The sequence below is a fragment of the Malania oleifera genome, chromosome 5 (assembly GCF_029873635.1).
Source record: "Malania oleifera isolate guangnan ecotype guangnan chromosome 5, ASM2987363v1, whole genome shotgun sequence".
Classification (NCBI taxonomy): domain Eukaryota; kingdom Viridiplantae; phylum Streptophyta; class Magnoliopsida; order Santalales; family Ximeniaceae; genus Malania; species Malania oleifera.
In genome coordinates this window covers 8,418,582-8,439,673 of record NC_080421.1, presented here as the reverse complement: position 1 = coordinate 8,439,673, position 21,092 = coordinate 8,418,582, and the positions used below count along the sequence as shown (strand labels likewise).

The following is a 21,092-nucleotide window of genomic DNA, read 5'->3' as shown; positions in this document are numbered from 1 at the left end:
CTAGGAGCATCCTGTGAGCAGGAAAGCTATATATCCATCCTAAAGAAGAGGCGCAGGGTGTCCTGGGGTTTTATATAGGCACAGCAAAAGCAAGAATGGAGGAGTGAGATGAGGAAGAGAGGAGAGAAAAGAATGGTTTTTGACCATTTCAATGTCCTTAAGCTGTTCATATCCGTTTTGCAGAAATAGAGGGTTGCTAAATTAAGGCAACATGAAAACAAACCAGCTTCTCTGAGAGAAAAACAAAGAGAGGAAAAATCTTTTCCCCCGCAAATATGGCGGCATTGTTAGGTAGGCAAGGATCTCCCCTGCTGTCCCTCTCTTCCCCTCCAATCCTTCTTACCAAAACTAACAGATCCATCAAAACCCAATGTTTTAGAGAAGAACCCCTTCTCTTCCAAAGTTTTGTTACTCCTTTCTATTTCATCCTCCTCACCCAGGAGGAATGGAGATGGAAAAGAAACCGAGAGGACCACCCGAAACCAAACTCTCTATGCTGTTTCCGCAGTCGCCGTTGTCGTCATCAATGGCGATCCTCCTGGTTCTTTTCTGCCTCTTCCTCATGACGGGCGCCGCCTCCGTCCCCTTCACCCCTGCGGACAACTTCCTCATTGACTGCGGCGCCACCTCCTCTGTCGCCCTCCCGGACGGTAGGATTTTCAAAACAGACCGGCAGGCTGCCCCTTTCCTCACCGCCCAGGATGACATTCCCATATCGGTCCGCCCCTCCGAAGCGCCTTCGCCCCTTCTCCAGACCGCGAGGATCTTCGTCCAGGAAGCGACTTACGCCTTCCAGATGTCTCAGCCGGGCTGGCATTGGATCCGCCTCCACTTCTTCCCCATGAAGAGCGATACGTTTGACCTCCAGCACGCCACCTTCTCCGTCGCCACCGAAAGCCTAGTTCTCCTCCACAACTTCAATGTCAATAACAGCACCCAGGTGGTGATCAAGGAGTACCTTGTTAATGTCACGAAGAAGAATTTCACCCTCAAGTTTACCCCGATGAAGAACTCTCACGCTTTCATCAATGCCATTGAGGTCGTCTCAGCTCCAGATAGTTTGATCAGCGACGTCGGCTCCGCCCTCTTCCCTGTGGGGGACTTCCCGGGCCTGTCCCAATCCGCATACCAGACCATTTACAGGACTAACATGGGAGGACCCCTGATCACGCCCCAAAACGACACCCTCGGACGAACATGGATACCTGACCAGCCTTACCTCAAGGCCCAAGTTCTCGCCAAGAGCGTCTCCGTCTCTCCCAGTGTCATCACTTACGCCGAGGGCGAGTCCCCGTTGATCGCCCCCCAATGGGTGTACGCATCTGCTGTTGAAATGGCTGATGCTCGCACCACAAACCCTAATTTTAATGTGACTTGGGATTTTGATATTGAGCCCGCATATGGGTACTTGATCAGGCTGCATTTCTGCGACATTGTCAGCAAATCTCTCAATGACCTCTATTTCAACGTCTACATCAATGGAAAAATGGCCATTTCTGGGCTGGACTTATCCACCGTGACCTCGGCGTTGGCAGTCCCTTACTACAAGGATATCGTGGTGAATGCGTCGATGATGTCAGATCAGCTCACCGTTCAGATCGGTCCGATGAACCAGAACACCGGAGCAGTAAATGCCATTCTCAATGGTCTAGAAGTCCTGAAAATGAACAACTCTGTTGGGAGTTTGGATGGAGAGTTTGGGGTGGATGGCAGGGCTGCGCAAACCTCCAACCCCAAAACAGTGGCTGCAGTCGGGTTCGCAATGATGTTTGGAGCCTTCGTAGGTCTCGGCGCAATGGTGTGGAAGTGGAAAAGAAGGCCCGCAGACTGGCAGAGGAGGAACAGCTTCTCTTCCTGGCTTCTTCCCCTGCATGCCGGGGACACAAGCTTTATGACAAGCAAGAATTCGATGTCGAAGAGCACCTTCAACTCCACCAACGGCCTCGGCCGATACTTCTCCTTCTCGGAACTGCAGGAAGCCACCAAAAACTTTGATTCAAATGCAATAATTGGGGTTGGAGGGTTTGGGAATGTCTACCTTGGCGAGATTGATGATGGGACTAAAGTTGCTGTCAAGCGAGGGAACCCACAATCCGAACAGGGCATAACAGAGTTCCAGACCGAAATCCAGATGCTATCAAAGCTCCGGCACAAGCACTTAGTGTCGCTGATCGGGTACTGTGATGAGAATTCAGAGATGATCCTGGTTTATGAGTACATGTCTTATGGACCTCTGAGGGATCACCTCTATGGCGGGAAGAACTTGCCTCCCTTGTCCTGGAAGAAGAGGCTGGAGATATGCATTGGTGCTGCTCGCGGGCTCCATTACTTGCACACCGGTGCAGCACAAGGCATCATCCACCGTGACGTTAAGACCACCAACATTCTGCTTGATGACAACTTCGTCGCCAAGGTTGCAGATTTTGGGCTGTCCAAAACAGGGCCTACTATGGAACAGACTCATGTGAGCACGGCAGTTAAGGGAAGTTTTGGGTACCTAGACCCTGAGTACTTCAGGAGGCAGCAGTTGACAGACAAGTCTGATGTCTACTCCTTCGGGGTGGTGCTGCTTGAGGTTCTGTGCGCAAGGCCTGCTATAAACCCTGCCCTCCCAAGAGAGCAAGTGAATCTGGCAGAGTGGGCAATGCAGTGGAAGAGGAAAGGCCTGCTAGACAAGATCATCGACACCCATCTCACAGGTTCTATCAACCCTGAATCGATGAAGAAGTTTGCTGAGGCTGCCGGGAAGTGCTTGGCTGAGTACGGGGTTGATAGGCCTTCTATGGGAGATGTGCTGTGGAACTTGGAGTATGCTTTGCAGCTGCAGGAGGTTTCCTCACAGGGAAAGACTGAGGATGAAAATATGTCCCCTGCTTCTGCCATTGCTCCTGCTGCTTCTATTCCTGATAATCGCCCTGTTTCCCCGCCGGAAGAGAACAAGAATCCAGCGGAAGTTCAGGCAATCGGGGAGCACTCAGGAACAGACATGTTCGCCCAATTTGCAAGCCTCAATGGTAGATAAACTCTCAAGTTCAGATAATTATAGCTATTCTTCTAAATCAACAAAAGGGTAAATTAAGCAGCAATTGCTAGCCGTTTCTTCATGACTGGATGCAGCTCAAAGGTCCATGGATTGAATTTGTTCTTCCTAGACTCTTATTTCTCTCTCTCTCTCTCTTGCGTGGGTATTTAATTCTATTTGTCTCAGCAGAACTGTGTGTGGCTCATTTAGTATGGTTCATGTACCAGTATGGATGGATGCAACATCCATAACTGTAAAACTTATGCAATATTTTATATTTATATGATGAGATCATCTATGTTGTAATTATGTTTCTAGGTGATTGTATATACAGCTAACAAAGCTAATTTCTGCACAATTTAAAGAAAGAATGGCCTGTGATTCCCCCCTAAATGAGTACTTGCCTTCATTTTCTCCAGTGATGGATCAATCATATACATTATATAATATAATGCAAAGCCATACTGACCACATCCTTGAGCAATGTAGCTCTAGGAAGCATTGTGGCAGACTTGCAATCGAGCAATGTCAGGTGAGAGGTATGCGTTCTAGATTCATGTGTAAATAGAAATTCAGAGAATCAGAATCATTGAAAACTATATTAAGGAGATCCAGATGTTTTTATGAGTGAAAAATGTAAATTTGAACTCTGTATACTTCTTTCATCTTCTCAATGACCCTCTTTTAGCTTCTTTCTAGTGGCACTATGTCATGTATCCAAGCATCAAATGAGGATTCAGGATTAGTCCCTGTTGCTAAACAAGAAGATTAGTAAATGCGGACATCTTTTCGATATCCAAGTAACATGCTTTCCTACATAGTCATCATCAATACAAGCTTGAATTGATGGATACTGCCAGGAGATAATTACTTAGATTTTTGAATACCAGAGTGAGATGAGGTGAATTGCACTTGGGTTCCCTGTTTGGTGTTCGAGAAAAATAGATTCTGGAATATGTAATTTAGTGGAAGCGGCTATTGAAGTTGATTACTTTAGTGCAAGCATGAAAGTTGATAAGAAAACCATATTCATCCATCATCAAATCTAACCTTTGCTGCACAATTCCCAATAACTGGGTAAAATTTTTTAGGACAGGACGACTGCAATATTGAAATATTTGTTCCTTTAGGGTACAAAAGTGATGAAAGGACTTGCAAAATAACTGGGTAAAATTTTTAATGCATTATCAATATTTGGTTAGCTCAACAGCAAAAGGTGATTGGTGTTTGACACAAATATCAAAACTAATTCCAACCCAAGTTAACCATCCCTGATTTGAACCATTGAAGTTGGTTCATGTGGGGTTCAGCAATCTTCTGATCCCTGCAAAGCCAGATCTGTCCCAGATTTTGTCAAGGAGAAGCCTTATTTTCCATGCTGTATACACTCTTAATGTATCAATGAACTTCTTCTTCTGCTATCAATAAAATAAAATAAAATCAGCGCCCTTTTGTGCTTCTCATGGTCACAAATATTGGTTTCTAGCAATGCCAAAAGGACAGCGGCATATAAAACGAGGGGAGGGGGGTTGAGACTTAACATCATCAGCCCCAACTTAAAAAGAGAGCTTGTTCATCAAATGGTCAACACGGGACAATTGGCTTCTTAGCCTTATCTGCCAGCGTCGGAAGGTTTAAAAGGATGAAGTGCAGAAGCTAATACTTTTAGTTTCCAAATTAACAAGCTGTATATCTCAAAAAAAACAATAGTACTGCTGTTGGGATTTTTTTTTTAAGTTAAAAAGCAACATTCTCACTGTTGCGGATTTTAGTTTTCCTTAGTTCATTAGGAAATCTATTGGAACTCAAGCTACTAAATAGGCAAATAAATAAATAAATTTTAATAACCCTTCCTCCCCCTTGTATAGATTTGAACCTAAGATCTCGAAGTCAACCACTGGTCCAAATATTGCCCGTAATTTTGGGGCATGTGGAAGCCAAATGGATGGTTTGGGATGTGCAGGCTCTCCACCGCAAAAGAATGAGTGAGGGCATAAAGATCGGAGAGGAGAATAGGGTCCCCAGAAAATGAGAAATGGTGGTGAGATGCCTTAAAAAAAGGAGATGGGGTGATGAACGAAGAAGAGCAAGTGTAGATAAGGATTTGAACATGTCTCAATCTCGATCCATCCAAATCCCCCACAAGCCAAACCACAGCCTTAAGCTGAAACCGTGGACGCAACTTTTGATGGGCAGCCCCACATCCTGTCTCACCCAAATGTCTCTCCACTTCCTATCCCTGACGTGTGGGCTCTTATCCATCCATCTTCCTCCAATCACACCCTTCTGGCCCTCCCCAACTGTTTCCCATATATAACCTTATATAAATCCTCACTCTCAATGGATTCTTCCTCACCTCTCCCTCTCTCTCTCTGTGCCAATTCAATATGGAGAAAGAAACAGAAAGTACGAAGGCATTTGACATGGGTGCTCTGAGAACCAATCTTCCCCAAAAGTAGGCATACTATTTTTCATTGATTGCAAAGTTATCCATATGCAGAGTGGGGGAGAATTTTGATTCATGATCGTTAACAATGTAATTGTTTCTTTTCTGGCAGGAGAGGATTGTCAAGATATTACTCAGGTAAAGCGAGATCATTCACGTGCATAACAGATGCTCAGTGCCTTGAAGATCTCAAGAAAAGAGAAAACCCAGAAGCCAAGAAGAGGAAGAAAGTTTTGGACATGCAGGAAATGCAGATTCCTCCATATCCCTGTCGAAGAGTGTCGAGTACAACCCAATGTGCTACACCTTGTGTCGGCGCCTAGGACACTGAGCAATGAATATGAGTGCACCTGTCATCACCCCTTTGTCATTTGTTTTCAATTTCTTCCAGTGTACATAAGATCAACCTCCATAAACTGGTGCAATGGATAATTGCGAGTTTTCATTTCATGTCGCTGATGTTGCTGTTCTGCAATCCGATGCGAGAAGAAAAATAAAAAATAAAGTAAAACAAAATAAAAATCATGAACTGATAATTCCAATCATAGAAGAATGGCTGCCAACAGGATTGAGAGACTCAGAGCTAAAGAATCATTCAATATGAGACATAACATAGATATCATAAAATATAAGAGATTCGTAATTTATTAATCTCATTTCAATGGCTATACACCTGCAACAGCTTGAGGCATGGGTGAAACACCTCATCTCAAAATCAAAACATCCTCTTTCACCTGCATTATTGAATGGTGCTCAAAAACAACCATAGTTATCAAAATTTCCCATACCTAAGACAATTAGTTCATTAGCCTGAACAGAATAGCTCCCAACCCTGGCCTTTTGCTGCCCTGCCTTGCAGGAAAACATACAGCGCAATGAAGACATTTGACCTTGCATTCAGTAAAATGGAGGCAAATGTCTTGTCTCTACGCGGAAATGATCTATAGTATCTTCACCACATCCAAGCAAATGCTTCATACGGATAATGAGAGAAGCCAGCAACATTATGGTCATTCATTTGATAACCAAATTTCTGTCAGTTTACAAAGAAGCTGCAGGTGCTAAGAATGTTGAGTCACACATGACAGTTTAGTTTAGTTAGTATGTGTACACACTGTTTCTACAGTTTGAACCATGGAAAAATGGGAGGCCCGTTACTTTTTCTACTTCAAAAAAGAATACTACAGACTGAGACCCAACAATAACACTTGAAAGGAGTTACACAAGCGCTAAAAAGAATAACCATCTCTACCTAATTGTACAAAATTAGGATGTATGAAGAACCTGCTACACGCTAAAGCCTGTGGAAAAACTATTGCAATCTTTTCTTCTTGCTTACTTCTGAACCCCCATCAAGCATGACTATAACATTGCCATCATCATCAGGCTCTTCTAGGTCTTTGCAACTCCTGGATTCATCAGCAGCACTTGGAGGACCTGAAGTGCTGGCCTCAGAAATCTCAGACAGCTTTCTTTTCTTCCCAGGGGGAGTGCCAAGAATCTGTACCTCATCATCCTGCTCAGCATCCACCAGCACTGAAGGTGATGCATTTGAGGTGCTCCCACCATTGTCAACAGCTGGTTTTTTATCTTTCTCTACACGTGGAGCTTGAGTCCATCCGGAGAGAACCATTCCATCAGGTTCCTTCTCCTCATCAAATTCTTCCCTGCGAAATTGATATGAGCATATGATAAAAAAGTAGCTCATGAAATCTGCCTGAAATACTTCAGAACCCCAAAATATGACGACACAACCAGTGCACAATTTTGAAGTACCAACATCAGTATTGGAGAATTTATATATGCGATTTTCGAATGCAATTTTGAAAACAATAAATTCTTTCACATAACATACAGATACACAAAAGGCACTGATAAATCAGAAAGCAGAAAATAATGACAAGCATTAATCCAGACAATAAAAAAAGGGCTAACCCACAAATATGAAGCTGAGCAATTATGAAGAGAACTGCTGGAAACATAGATCACTAAAGAATTTTTATCTAACAAAAGGTTTCATATGCATGGTCCAAGTCACCCACACATGGGTTAAAAGGTTGGGAAAATTGTAGTCAAGGTCGCCCACACACAGGTTAAAAAGGTTGGGAAGGTTGTAGTCAAGGTTGAAACATACCACGTATTCAAAGCCATCACAAAATAAATAACTGTGCAACTCCAACGAGTGCAAATTAAGACCATAAGTTGTATATGGACCTTTTTTTATAAGAATAAAAAATGCATGCGCTAATCTTATGGCAAACCTGGAGGACTTTTTTTCTTTTTGAGAGATAAAGGGAAGGAGGTGGGGAAGCTGCCCATTGAAGCTACTTCCAAGGTGTTCAATTATATATCATGTTTGGAAGTCCTGTTAAACATAACCCAGGAAAAGTAAAGACAGACCTATGCTTGATATTAATATTGCAGCACAGTTCCTGCTGAAGATCCTCAACTGTGAGCCTTGTCCCACTAGTAACTGGTGATGGCAGCTCAGATAGCAACTGAAAAAACAAACATGACAGAACACTCAGTCTTCTTTAGGGACAAGTGACAAGGCCCAGGCAAATTAAAACTGCGGTGCAACATATAAAGAAATACACCTTGTCAAGGTTTGCTGCATAATTGGCTACCATATCTTCCTCAAGATCTTCGCCAACTTCATAAAGAAGGGTTGAACCATGCATAATCAATGGGAAATTCATACCAAGCTTGGCTTTCACAATTTTTTCAACAAAGTCTCGCAACTTCGTTTGGAAAGTGTTAACCTCTAGCGTTAGAGGTGACTGTTTTCAATCATATTGCATGTCATGAGAAACCAGTTACAATTTATAAAGAAAAATAAAACTATTAAGATAAACAAGCAACTTGGGAGAAAATTAAACATGCCTCAGAACAAACATAACAGGATTTGTTTGGTTCAAATGGTTCCACTGGCATAAGTAGCATCTTTCTCGATGGATGTTCAAGGCAGTATGTCATCCTACACAAAAAATATACAGATCAGATAAGAGCACAACAGGAAGGAGGGAAAAAAGAGAAGAAGAAGAGGGGAACAGAATAAAAATTTGAATGCAACTTTGCTCTTCAATGAAGAGACCATCTATCAAAATTAGCTAATCATAGAATTATTGACACCTCTCCACCCCCTCAAGATGCAAAGTAATTGTAAATCTGGAAATATACATCTAGATCTTAAACAGTTTATATGTGGCAGGAGTGTGTAACAGAAAAATGTAAAATAATTCAACTTGGTCAATCCCATTCCCAACTACATGATGTCAGCAACCTAATAAAATCACATTCTCTAAAATGATGACTCCACTAAGAACTACTTTTCTGGTTTAACACATCAAACAACCACATGCAATGAGGGGCTCAAGCGTGAATGCGCGCACACATAATTAAAATTTCTTGAAAATCAATTAAATCATGCAGCAGCAGGCTACAACAGAGAGTAATTATAAACCTTATTTATTGGAAAAAGTGAAGAACAGCTTCAGAAATACCTTTCTTTTAAGAATAAGAAGAATGAAGACACATTCAAAAACTACCAAAAGTCACTTGGATAAAAAGAACTTCAGCCACACCTGTAGCGGTTTATATCATTTTGCAGCACCTTAATTGCCTCAATCACGATCAGTCCAGCAATAATAGCATTTGTAGTTGCAACAGCATGCACAATATTACCAGCAATACCTTTAGCTTCAAAAAGACTATGCAAAGGAATCCCAAAAGAAGTGGCTCGGATATTTGCAGCAGCAGTAACAAATTCTACAGCAAGCTGATCATCTTTATCAAAACACAAATTCCCAATTTCCTGCCAAGAAAATGAGAAATTTTCATTGTTAATTGAAATTGAGGAAATATAGGCTGGTAAGATACATAAAGGCTAGGAGTTGTAGAAAAGCAAGGGACCACCACAAACCTTCTGTCTTTTTACAAAAAATAGTTTCAGAGCCTCAAGGAAGATTCTTGAGTTCTCCATAAGGCTCCATATATCCTGTGGATTCTTCAAGCCTAGGGATGACATGGCAGACACTGACAATGGATCATCACTTGCACAATTCTTATCCAAATTTCCATTCTGCCGCGTCCCTTCATCAGGGAAAACATCTCTGCAATATATAGGCCTTGGCTTTTTACGGTTTTTCCATGTCTCCTCATTTGATAAAGCCATTTCAATGTTGTAACCAAATACATGATCATATATTCTCCTCCCATATTGCTCAATATCTTCCTCTTTTTTATGTTCAAATACATCTTCAGCATTTTCTGATGAGCTGGCACCATCACTTGAACGCACATTTAAATCATTTTCTTGATTCTTGTCTCCGAACAACTTTGTAAAAAGTAAATCCTTTGCCCATACAATGCAGTGAACAAACTGCAAAATTTTAAAACCACCATATCATAGCTTAAAAGAGCCATGGAGTGGACAACCTTCTGAAAAATGATAAAGACAAAGGAACACACACATCTCATGACACATCAAATTCCTAGTGGAATCAGTGAACTCGGTTTCCTAAACTAGTATTTTCTGTAAAAGAAAGACTTTGAAATCTATTTAAACTTTTAAGGGAATCTATGAACCAGCAAAACCAGTAATCCAATAAACAAGAACAAGAACTCAAAATGAGTAAAGCTTTCATTTCAAAAGAGGGAAACAGAACTACTAAAAAAAATTATAAAGCTCATTATAAAGAATTTCTTTTCAAAAGACAAAAATAATGTATCTACCTTCGAAGGAGTACTGGTAATAGTACACACAGGATATGTTTTTGGAGTGGGTTTTGGTTGGCACTCATAGCATTCTGTTTTACCCTTCACATGTACAGTGACCTGCATCCAAAAAAATTTTAAAACAGAACCAAAAAAAGAGGTATCACATAAAATCATTCAAATGAATGGGCATAGGTAGTCACATGCATATCACAGCTGTTCAAGGAAATGGGTAAAAGCATCCAAAGCAACATAATTGAACTCGAACAATAATCTTGAAAGAAATGCAGAAGTCATACAAGTATACAACAAAATAATCACTTCTTGGAATTCTATAACAAGTACAAAATGAACAAGCTGGTAATATTACACAAACCATGAATGAAGAGCACTGTTTGAATGTGATAGCCAAGATCATATAGTAAGCATAATTTTTCGAACTCTTTTTCAGGAAGCAGCGTCTATGTTGAATTGGAGTTTTGTAATAATCTTACAACAAAATGCACATGAATTACAAAAATTTTTAAAAAAAAATAAGTAAAAAAATTACAAATTCAAATACTACATAAATCAGTGAAGAATGAATGAAACTGCTCACCTCGCGCAGCAAGGACAGCAAAGTAAGCTTAAACTTTTTAATTTTAAAAATATAGCTTAGAAATCAAGAAACATGTGTACCAACAAACCAAATGGGAGGGGGGAAAAAAAAGGAATGTGTTAACATGTATAATTAAGGAAAGAAACACAACATATAGAACATGATAGAAGGAATACAACATGTAACATTGACCTTGTAAGAAAGTCAAGAGTCCATTGTTCAGAGGACCAGATATGTCCACCAATTTACTACAGGTAAATTCCCATTCTTTCACCTCCCAACACTCCCATTTTTTCACCTCAATTTTTTTTATAGTAAAAGAAGAATTTCATTAAGAGAATAAGAATCTACAGCTAGGAGAAGAAGACATTTCCTTAACATAGTCTGGAAAATCCACGGAAAAAACACAAAGAAACAACCTGAAAACCACAAAGCAAGAGAGAAAAACAAACACAAACTAACAATCCAACACATAACACCAATCACGCTGAATATCAGAAAAGCTCACCCCCCCCCCCTTTAAATTTCCCTGCCCCACACACCAAAGTGAAGCCAAATAATGTATCTCCCAAACTAGCAAAAGAGACAACTTCTTCCCTAGAAAAATACGCGCATTACGCTCCATCCACAGCCCCCAAAATCCATTTTTTTAATTTTTTGATATAAAAGAAATTTATTTTGATCAGATAGAAAAAAAAAAATTTATTAAGAAAGATCCTCAAAAAGAAATATAAAGAAACAGAAACAGGCCAATACAAGAAGAAATTCTAAGACTAGGTCAAAAGAGTGGGCCAATCACGTCAAATATCACCATAACTGTATCGCCAAAACATGTTGCATTGGACACTTATGCTAAACTCACAATCTGATCCCAAATCAAATCCACAGAAGGCCCGTGGTCTCAAAAAATTCGGGCATTTCTCTCCATTAAAATAACCCAAATAACAGAAAAAATAGACCACGATCACAGATTCCTGACATTTTTACACCTTCCAAAACCAACCATCAAAAAAGCCTCCAAAGAATACGGGCGCACCCTCAACACAACACACTCACAAATCAAAAAATTAGTTCCATTAAAACCAAGCTTTAGCCTACAAGTTGTGGGAAATGTATTGGGGAAAGGAAGAAAGAAGGGACAAAAGGCACCTACAGAAGAGGAAGGTGCGCAAAGAAAGAGAAACAAACCCAATACTCCACCTCCACAAAAGAAACAATAATTACTAGAGAGAGAGAGAGAGAGAGAGAGGGAGAGAGATGATAGCACTAAAGAAGGAAAAAAATGAAGAAAACAAAGCCAAAATGAAACCTAACCAACTCTAAATAAGAAAACCCACTTTACACCCTCCCCATCATGATTGACAGAACTCTGCAAATTTTCATTTAAATTCAAGCAAACCCCGGATTTCATGAGATCTATGCATGAAAGATACTCCTTCCCATTTCCAGCAATAAGTAGAATATAATTTTGAATCTCTATATCCTTACATTAGAGAGAGAGTACCAATAAGTAGAATGAAACTTTCATCCTCTTTCTACACAACATGGACAAAAATCTCCCAATCTTTTCTTCTTTAGGTAAAATAAGATGTATTAAGAGAGGAGAAAATAGTGGAGGATAAGGCATCCTTCAATAAATCAAATGGGAGGATAAAATTCCCTTCAATAGAAGCTGCCCGCAGGGGCGAGCAGGGAAGAGAGGGGGGGGGGGGGGGGGGGATGTCTCCACACCAAATATTGTCTGTTGAAGTGCACCCAAAACTCAGCTAAAAATGAGAACCAAAACGTAACAAAAGAGTGAAGCATCTCCTGCATACCAGCCTCAAGCACTCTTAACAGAGATAAATATGCGTTCCCTTCCATTGCCAGGACAAAAGATTGGAGCACTCAAGCTCTTATGAAAGACTTAAAAGAACCCCTTTCTCTTCGTGCACAAACACTGCACAGTACACAGGGTAGCAAGAGATACAAAATTTGCTCTTCCACAGCCCATCTGATAAAAAAACCTAAAAATTTTAAGAAATAAAGCAAGAATTCAATTACCCTATGCCCTCTATGTTTATTGACATTATGTATCAGTCCCCGATAGCACTCAGTTTAGACTTTAGAATCAATAAATTCACTAGCAAATAGTAATAACAGCATGGCATGGGCGTGCTTCTATAACAATACTATAGGTTCAAATTAGCACACATTTTTTGTCCATATTTAAAAAAGCATGAATAGCACATACTTGTTATAGACCTAGAGTCTATCAGTTCCAATGCTTGCACTCATTAATGATTGTTGACACATTTTACTTTTACATTCCCATTTATAAAGCAAATAAATTTTCTATTGGTCCTTATTCTAGTTGTTAAAGGAACACCTAGGTGCCATATAGTATCTAAACACATTGAGGCACAACAATTGGGCTTTGCCTAGGCTGAGGCAGTCGCCTTCTTTCAGGCACAAGCCTAGGCATCGTAGGCTTATGTTTCTCCGCCTGTGATTCATGTTGGAGGTGTATGAAATGAGCCTTGGAAGAGGTATTCAAAGCATTGATCAGAGCCTTGGAGAGGCATTGGCATTCTCGCAGATGTGGCATGTGTGAGTTGTGGATGCCTAAACCATGGATACCAGGATGGTTAGTGGCATTTTGGTGAAAATTAAACTTTCCTCTTGTTAGACTGAGAACTGCATAAATTCCCTTTATGAGAAAGAACATGGTGAGCTACCCATCGCCCTTTGGGGACATGGTTGGCCCTGATTGATCAACCCACAGAGAGCTGAGGGGCGCATTCTAGGTATCCACATAAGCGTGGGATTAAGAGCCCATGGAGTGACATGGACAGCATCATGAAGTAGAGATGTGACAAGGAAAATAGGCAAACTTAGGTTTCTTTGGTTCTTTTAGTATTTGGGTAGGTTTCAATTCAAAAATGTTGAAAATCATGTGGTTCGGTTTTGGCCTTAGTTTTGTTGATAAATGGAAGCAAGCCTAACTTTAAACCAAACTGAACTTAACTGTCTTAGAGGACAAATTGAACTGAACCTAACAGATCCAAACTATACAAATCAAACAGATTTGAAGGAGCCACATTGAAATTTTAAAACTTACTTTGATTTTTTTGAGACCTGAACCCTTGACTTAGGTTTATGTTTTCAATGCATAACTACTTAAATGCATTTTATATTCATACTTGGATAATATGTTACATATATTAACTAAAACAAATGAAAGGCAAAATCATAACTGAGCTATTTCATTTTTTTATCAGCAAAGAAATTTTCATTAAAGGGCATCAAGGGGATGCCAGCCAAGACAAACAAAGAAACCACATCATGATTTTAAAAAAATCAAGAATTACAAGAGGCTCAACCAAAAACAAACCATAGCTATGTTGAGATCTAAAGTTGGATGTTTTGTGACTTTAAGTTGTGATAATATTATGTAAACCCTGAATTTGGAACTCAAAACTTTAGTCAATTGTTTCCAGCTAAATTTTTTTTTCAATATTACATTGTCACAAAATGGAATGTTGTTATTTACAACTTCGCAATCTTGAAATCTTGGGACGTAGAAATTGAAAGTTGGAATTTCAAGTGTTCATTTTTGTTTGCAGTAGGCGAATAAACTAAGCAAATTAAATTCAACCAAATTAAGCAACACAATAGAGATCTCTTCTATTGTTTTTAACTTTAAAACAGAATTATTTTTAATTTAGATCCATGATTTCTATTGGTAAATTAATTATCTATAAGATTAAAGTCTAAAAGTCACGTATAACGCCTCAAATTAATTTTTGTAATCAGGCTATTTGTTGGGCCTGTAATTGAGAACAATACAAAGTTAGGTTCATCCAATAATGAAGTTGAAAATGTAGTCCCAATAATGGTTTGGAAAAATTCTGGTCCAAAGTAGTTTGGTTTGGTTCCAATTTATCCACATTGAAACAAACTGAACAATTTAAACCCCTGTCATGGGGGGCGTCAGGTGTGCCACTCTCATATGGAGAGACTTAGAAAATCAACTATGTATGTCCTTTGATTTATCACCTTGGGGTGTCGTCTAGGACCACTTGGGCTATCGAGGGCCACTGTAGCCCCATGTACCAACCAGTCAGCATCGATTTGGGTTTAACCAAGATCACAGGGATCCCATGATGTGCAGCGATGAGACAAACACTGTACTTGTGGACTTCGAGTGATTGCATCGAGTCATGCCTTGTGTTGAGTTTGTTGGGCCAGGCACATTGACCAGTGAAGAGCAACTTGTGCCTACAAACTGGTGCGTTGCATTAATTGGGTGGTTGTGGGCACCATGCTCTGGGCAAGCATTAGCCTGTGGTGCTTAGTGACATGCATGTTTGCAAAAGAATTTACTCGACCCTTAGTGTGCTTCTGCTGAGTGGGCATGATCATGGGCTACTTGGACAAACATCATAACCGAAGATCAATGGGATCTTAGTGGTTAAATTGAGGATCCATGACCATGCCAGTGCACAGTTGAGCAACATGTGGAGTTGTGGTGCAAGTGCTGACTCATGGATGCTATGGGCCTATGGCATGTGCAGGTGGTTAGATTGTGAAAACTAGCAACACTTCCTGGGGGGCACTATTGGGTGCAGTTGTGAATCTAGGAGCATTGATGCCGAGGGAAACCCTTGGTAGTGGAGCTGCCAAGGTTGGGTGGGTCCAAGCTTGGTGCAATGAACGGAATGAAGTAACCATCTGGCCTTGCATGATTGTAACTTTGGACAAGTCCGTTCTAGGAAACACTAAATGTCTGCACTTCGATTGGTGAGTTGTTCTTGTTGATAAGCTTCGGTGTAGAGATGGAAAAAGGGTAATGTGTCATGAATACTTTAAAAGTAAAAATGGGTTAGACATGGTAAAGTTTCATTGCCTCACATGCTTGTTTCTGTAGCAGAATGCAAAAAAATAGATCATGTACATATGGATCTGCTAGCCTGTGACACTAGGCCCCAACCAGACCAGACACAAGGTCTAGACTAGGTACCTCTTTGTAATGTGAGCAATTGCATTGTTCATGTAATGATTTGAACCTTCATTATATACTAAAAAGCATGAAGAAAAGAACTAGAAAACATAAAGCTTTATAACTAAAAGCCTTTGTTTCTCAATCACATTAGTGACAAAGTGCTGCCTCTCTCTCTCTCTCACTCTCACCTCAGCCTACTCTATCCAAGTTAGTTTTCTCTCCCTCTTTGTTTGCCATCTGTTTGTCTTCTTCTTCTAATGCCATCTGTTCTAATTTCTGATTCTCCCAAATATTTTGAGTAAGTGCTCTGTCTTTCGTTTATTATGCCTACATTACATCCACTGAGTCGATCAAAACATTTGCATTTTACCGTCTAATTGTTGATGAAAAAGCTAACAGTTCCCCATTTAATCTTTAATGCACTCATCACAGTGACCCACACCTATGTGCAGGACCCACACCCAATGGCAGCAGTCCCTAGGTGGTTCTAATACCTCAGGCTATCCAATTTGGTCCAATGGCCCTAATGGTTTTGTCCCCGAAAAGGCGCGGATTACAGCCTGCTTCATTATATGGCCAAGATCTCCCTAGTACATGCAGAGTGTGGGTTTATCCATCATATGATGCCCTCATCAAACGTGGCTCACATTTTTTTGTGGGTCCACCCATATTGTAGTACCTCAAAATGGCTCTAGTACTGAATGTATGGTCATGGCCTAATTCCCAACTTCAATGAGGTATTGTCCACTTTGACTCATTAAGCTTCACAGATTTGCCCCATAAAAGGTGCCTCACAAAGTTGAAGCGTAAGCCATCCTTATATGGCTAATATATACCTAGTAGACAGCTGATGTGGGGTCATGACACCATGCACTGAGGCTCCTAGAAAATTTGTGTCAGTGCACTTTAAGCCTTTAACAACTATGGGCGAAATTGACTAAAAGGGGTTTCAATTTCAGTAAACAGTACTGATAAAATCTTATTTCACTCCTAAGAATGTCACTAAATTTCAGGCACAAGAACAAAGGAACGGAAGAATATTTAAAAGGGTAGGTGTTGCAATGCATATAGGGATATAAACAAGGCAGATCTAGAGCAAGATGGCCATTATCATCACCGCCTTGAATAATTATCTCCTCCCCACCTACTACCCCGAATCTCCCTCAAAGCAAAAGTAAAACCCCATCCCCGACAGGAACACGGCTCCAACTACTGCCCTAAATCTTGACCCTATACCCCCATCCCTCCCTGAATATAAATTAAAGTCAATGTTTTACATTGCAGTTCTCACATTTTCATTTTTACACACTTTTCTCGAGTATAATTTTTTTTTGGGGTTTGAACATTAAAGCCATTGATATCTATATAAAATATATATAAATATATCAATATATATATATATATATATAAATGTGTATTTTTACAATTATATTTATATTCGAGGTGGATTGGGGCATATCAGATTACAGTTGCCCACCCCCAAACCCAGCACCAGGGGTGGGGGGAGATCATAAAAATTTCCCCAAAGGGGGAAGGGGATCTCTACCAATACGCCATTTAATCCCTGAAAGCATGTAGGTAGTACATCAATTAATTTTCCAAATCCTCTGATGTACAGCTGCTGAAAATTCAGAGTTAGACCAAATGTATACACCATGCTGAGGTATCTACAAGCATACTAAGTTTTTATTTTGGCTACCACAAATGATCAAATAATATTGAAGGTACCACAAACCCTTGTTGAATAACATTAGAATCATTATAAACCAGTAAACCACCAAAATAAATATGAATAAGTGCATGCGCATGTGTGCGTTCATGAAGCATCAACAAGTACTAAACATACACTGCCTATTTTTTCCCCGAAAACCTAATAAAAACATAACATCACCTGTCCTAAGAACCCAGTAGTCCCACTTTCCACCAAAGGCACATCAGCTGCCAGGCAAAGACGATTCACATGTCGCCTTGCATCCAAGTTGTCCAGTCCATTCAGAACAACATTAAATTCCTTGAAAAAGTCGACATTGAATTTAGGGTCCTTGACATTCGCATGGTATGATGTGATGCTTACGTTAGGCCTAAATTTTAACACAGCATCACGGGCAACCTGGTGGAAACGTTATGAAGTAAACTGAATGAAAGAAAACTACGCAGAGAAGCATACAACAAGTTAAAAAAAAAGTAACTTACGTTAGCTTTAGACTGCCCAACATGTGACTGTCTGAATAAAAACTGTCTATTTAGGTTACTCACTTCTATCGTGTCCATGTCAATCTGCAAAATAAATTTATAAAAAAATGCAGGATGCATAAACCATGCATGGATACAAAAATACCAAAAACATTTCAAGTTTTTATCAGGCATGTTCAGATGTCAGTTCTGTGGACTTGTTGCATTTGAGAAGAATACAGGGATTTTAAGACTCATAAAACCACTCCCCATTCATTGTAGGATAAAGCATTGCTTCCAGCTTGTCCTTTGGGACCATTCATTTTGAGCCTTTTATGGGGATGACACAGTCCAACCTTCAGAGGGACTGCAGGGTACCATTATTGTAATTGTTTCAGCTGTTTTTTGGAGGATGTCCTGTCCTCCTCTCATTGTACTTTTATCTTTCTCTTTTAATATATTTTCCTTATCCAACAAAATATTTTGTGGGGCGGGTGTATTTTGACAACTTTGACATGAAATACAGACGACGAGCAACCAGTCGTAAACACTTCTAGGCCCCGTTCAGAACTTACAGATATTATGGAAAGGAAAATATGAAAAGATCTCCTTTTATCATGTTTGATTATCAAATAAAGTGAGAAAGAAAGTAAAAAAAAAAAAAGAAAAGGCCGTACCCAGTGCACAAGGCTCCCACTTGGAGTGAGGTCTGGGAGAGGTGGATGTCGGCAAGCCTTACCTCATTTTTTGAGAGGCCGCTCCCAAGTCTCGAACCCGAGACCACCTATACCGAGGCGGAGGCACTTGCCATCGCACCAAGGCACGGCCTCTAAGTGAGAAAGAAAGTCAAATATATAATTTGATTATGTGAATCATTAATATTTAATTTTTCTTAATGTGTAATCAAATCAAATTAGAACATAATTTTATTTTTACTGTATCTAATATAGAGAGGAAATTCAATGGAAAATAGATTTCCTCCTTATTTTCATTTCCTCTCCTTTCCTCAAACAAAATCCTAGCTCCAAGTAAAAACTTTGGGGAAAAAATATTGAAGTTTCTCAAGGAAAGTAACCTACAAGCCACTTAAAACCAGGATCTCCCAAACTTGGGGTCCATTCTCCTTTTTTTCCTAGTAGATCTCATTTGTACGCAAAAAATATTTCTAGATAAAAATACATCTAGAAAAAAATAATAAATTTAAGAATTTAAAACAAGCATTTTTTCAAAGCAGCTTGAATAGACAATATTAATTTTTCACAAGTTCACTTAAAATAATAATAATAATAATAATAATAATAACATTGAAACGAGCCTGGTGATTCTGAACTCACACTAGAACTTACTTAAAGCTCACTCCTTAAACCCTAGAAACCACAAATACCCAAATAAAACAGAACCCCCAAATCCTTCCCCAAATTAATAATAAAGTGGTTATACACTCTGTTTAAACCCTAAAGTCACAAATGCTCGTAAGACATAGAAATTAAAAAACCTGGGAAACTTTATAATACCACAAATCCCCAACCCCACCCCCTCAACCAAAATAAGCGACTATATTCATGAGATATGTGTAAACTATACTGCACATACTCCAGAACGCACAAATATCCAAATAAGACATGCAAACCCAAGGCATCTTAAAAACAAATAATAACTAAAAAAAAACCCCAGAAAACAAAAATGAGAAGGGTGTGTACACAATACTTACAATATGAATGTCTTGAAAACCAGAGAGAGCAAGAGTTTTGAGAAGTTCGCAGCCTATGCCGCCCGCCCCTACCATCAGCACTTTTGCGCCCTAAAAATCAACGCACAAAACCCTTAATCTCTGATTCACTTGAGCAGGACTTCCGGTACAGATCAAAATTGAACTGAGAAACTGACGTACCTTCACTGCAGAGAGCTGGTGGTGGGCAGCCATTGACGGCGAAGTGGGAGACCAGACCAGAGACGAAAAAAAAGAATAATTCAGGAATCAGCAGGTGAGCGTGTTCATATCTTCACGTAAGAAAATGAGAAAAAGGGGTTTGTGGTGGTGCGGGGAATCGAACCCGCGACGCTAATGGAGAATCTAAGTGGTCGGCGTTTCCAGGAAAGGGGAGGTAGAGCGCCAAATAGAGGGAAAAAAAAAGAAAAAAAAAAAAAAAAGCCTCTCTCTCCCTCTCTCTCTCTCTCACTAAGGAGGTAGAGGGCCAGGTGTCTAAGGTTCTGTTTGGGAAATATAAATATTTATTCTCTTTTGCTTTCTCTCATGGATAAACATCTCACTCAAAAGTTTCGTATTAAAAATTTTCTGAATTAAATATAATTTGTTTTAATCAGTAATCAAACTTTTATTAGTGGACTTGAATTGAAATTTTTTGATTAATTAATTCAAATTTGGTGAATAAAAATGATGCATTTTATATATCAAAATCTAAAAAAATTAAATACAATATTAAAAAGTTGAATTCAAATTAATTTATGTACAATTTTGAACACGACTACAAAATTTTTTACAAACAATATTCTATCGAGTTTAATGTAACGAGTCAACTTTTAATTTTTTGTGTTCATCTTTCATCTTGCTCCAATCCACTTATTAAAGAAGGGACTCAAACAAAGTATATATTTTTACTCATCAAAAGATATTTTAAATGTATATCTTAATTATAAAATAAAATGTATTTCATGAGAGAGTTTATTTTATTTAAAAATATTAATGTCCGTCTAATCCCACATCATCTCTGTGAGCAGTTCTAAAGTCAGTATAAGATTCTCTTAACTCTTTCTCCTTAACATCTAGGTTTTGAGGAAGAGCTATTTAACATGATATCAGAGTTGGGCCTTGGGCTGCTTGGCTCCTCCATGGGTTGGACTTCTCCTCGTCTCATTTCTCTCATGGGCTCGAGGGCGAGTATTAATATGCATCCAGTCTCACATCATCTCTGTGAGCAGTTCCAAAGCCAGTATAAGATCATCTTAGTCCTCTCTCCTTAATACCTACGTTTTAAAGATGAATTCTCTAACATGGTATCAGGGCTGGGTCTTGGGCTTCTTAGCTTCTCTGTGGACTGGACTTCTCCTCGCCTCATTTCTTCTCATAAGCTCTCGTCGTCTCATTTCCCCCATGGGTTCGAAGGGGAGTATTAATGTCCATCGAGTCCCATAT

General features: G+C 39.6%; 3 protein-coding genes across 3 annotated transcripts; 2 read left to right on the top strand and 1 right to left on the bottom strand.

Moving 5' to 3' along the window:
- The first annotated feature begins 64 nt into the window (after window positions 1–64).
- On the top strand, window positions 65–3,410 carry LOC131156478 (probable receptor-like protein kinase At4g39110). Its single transcript, XM_058110189.1, has one exon. It carries the CDS (start codon window positions 446–448, stop codon window positions 3,020–3,022), a length of 2,577 nt encoding a protein of 858 aa, XP_057966172.1. The 5' UTR covers window positions 65–445; the 3' UTR covers window positions 3,023–3,410.
- Window positions 3,411–5,367: 1,957 nt separating this feature from the next.
- On the top strand, window positions 5,368–5,918 carry LOC131156476 (protein OXIDATIVE STRESS 3 LIKE 1-like). Its single transcript, XM_058110188.1, has 2 exons — window positions 5,368–5,477; window positions 5,581–5,918. The coding sequence occupies exons 1-2, from the start codon at window positions 5,410–5,412 to the stop codon at window positions 5,789–5,791; spliced, it is 279 nt and encodes a 92-aa protein (XP_057966171.1). The 5' UTR covers window positions 5,368–5,409; the 3' UTR covers window positions 5,792–5,918.
- Window positions 5,379–20,143, bottom strand: LOC131156475 (SUMO-activating enzyme subunit 2). Its single transcript, XM_058110187.1, has 11 exons — window positions 19,830–20,143; window positions 19,650–19,739; window positions 17,960–18,043; window positions 17,658–17,876; window positions 10,203–10,304; window positions 9,391–9,849; window positions 9,053–9,282; window positions 8,352–8,445; window positions 8,066–8,248; window positions 7,869–7,966; window positions 5,379–7,135 (listed from the first exon to the last, which is right to left on the bottom strand). The coding sequence occupies exons 1-11, from the start codon at window positions 19,860–19,862 to the stop codon at window positions 6,781–6,783; spliced, it is 1,947 nt and encodes a 648-aa protein (XP_057966170.1). The 5' UTR covers window positions 19,863–20,143; the 3' UTR covers window positions 5,379–6,780.
- Window positions 20,144–21,092: the final 949 nt, after the last annotated feature.

What these genes read in the sequence shown, in the direction of transcription:
- LOC131156478 (XM_058110189.1), top strand. Translation starts at nt 446, where the DNA reads ATGGAGATGGAAAAGAAACCGAGAGGACCACCCGAAACCAAACTCTCT.
- LOC131156476 (XM_058110188.1), top strand. Translation starts at nt 5,410, where the DNA reads ATGGAGAAAGAAACAGAAAGTACGAAGGCATTTGACATGGGTGCTCTG. An exon ending in AGAACCAATCTTCCCCAAAA is followed by an intron (nt 5,478 to 5,580) that starts GTAGGCATACTA and finishes CTTTTCTGGCAG; the next exon opens with GAGAGGATTGTCAAGATATT.
- LOC131156475 (XM_058110187.1), bottom strand. Translation starts at nt 19,862, where the DNA reads ATGGCTGCCCACCACCAGCTCTCTGCAGTGAAG. An exon ending in GTTTTCAAGACATTCATATT is followed by an intron (nt 18,044 to 19,649) that starts GTAAGTATTGTG and finishes TTTATTTTGCAG; the next exon opens with ATTGACATGGACACGATAGA. An exon ending in TTACCAGTACTCCTTCGAAG is followed by an intron (nt 9,850 to 10,202) that starts GTAGATACATTA and finishes AAAATTTTGCAG; the next exon opens with TTTGTTCACTGCATTGTATG.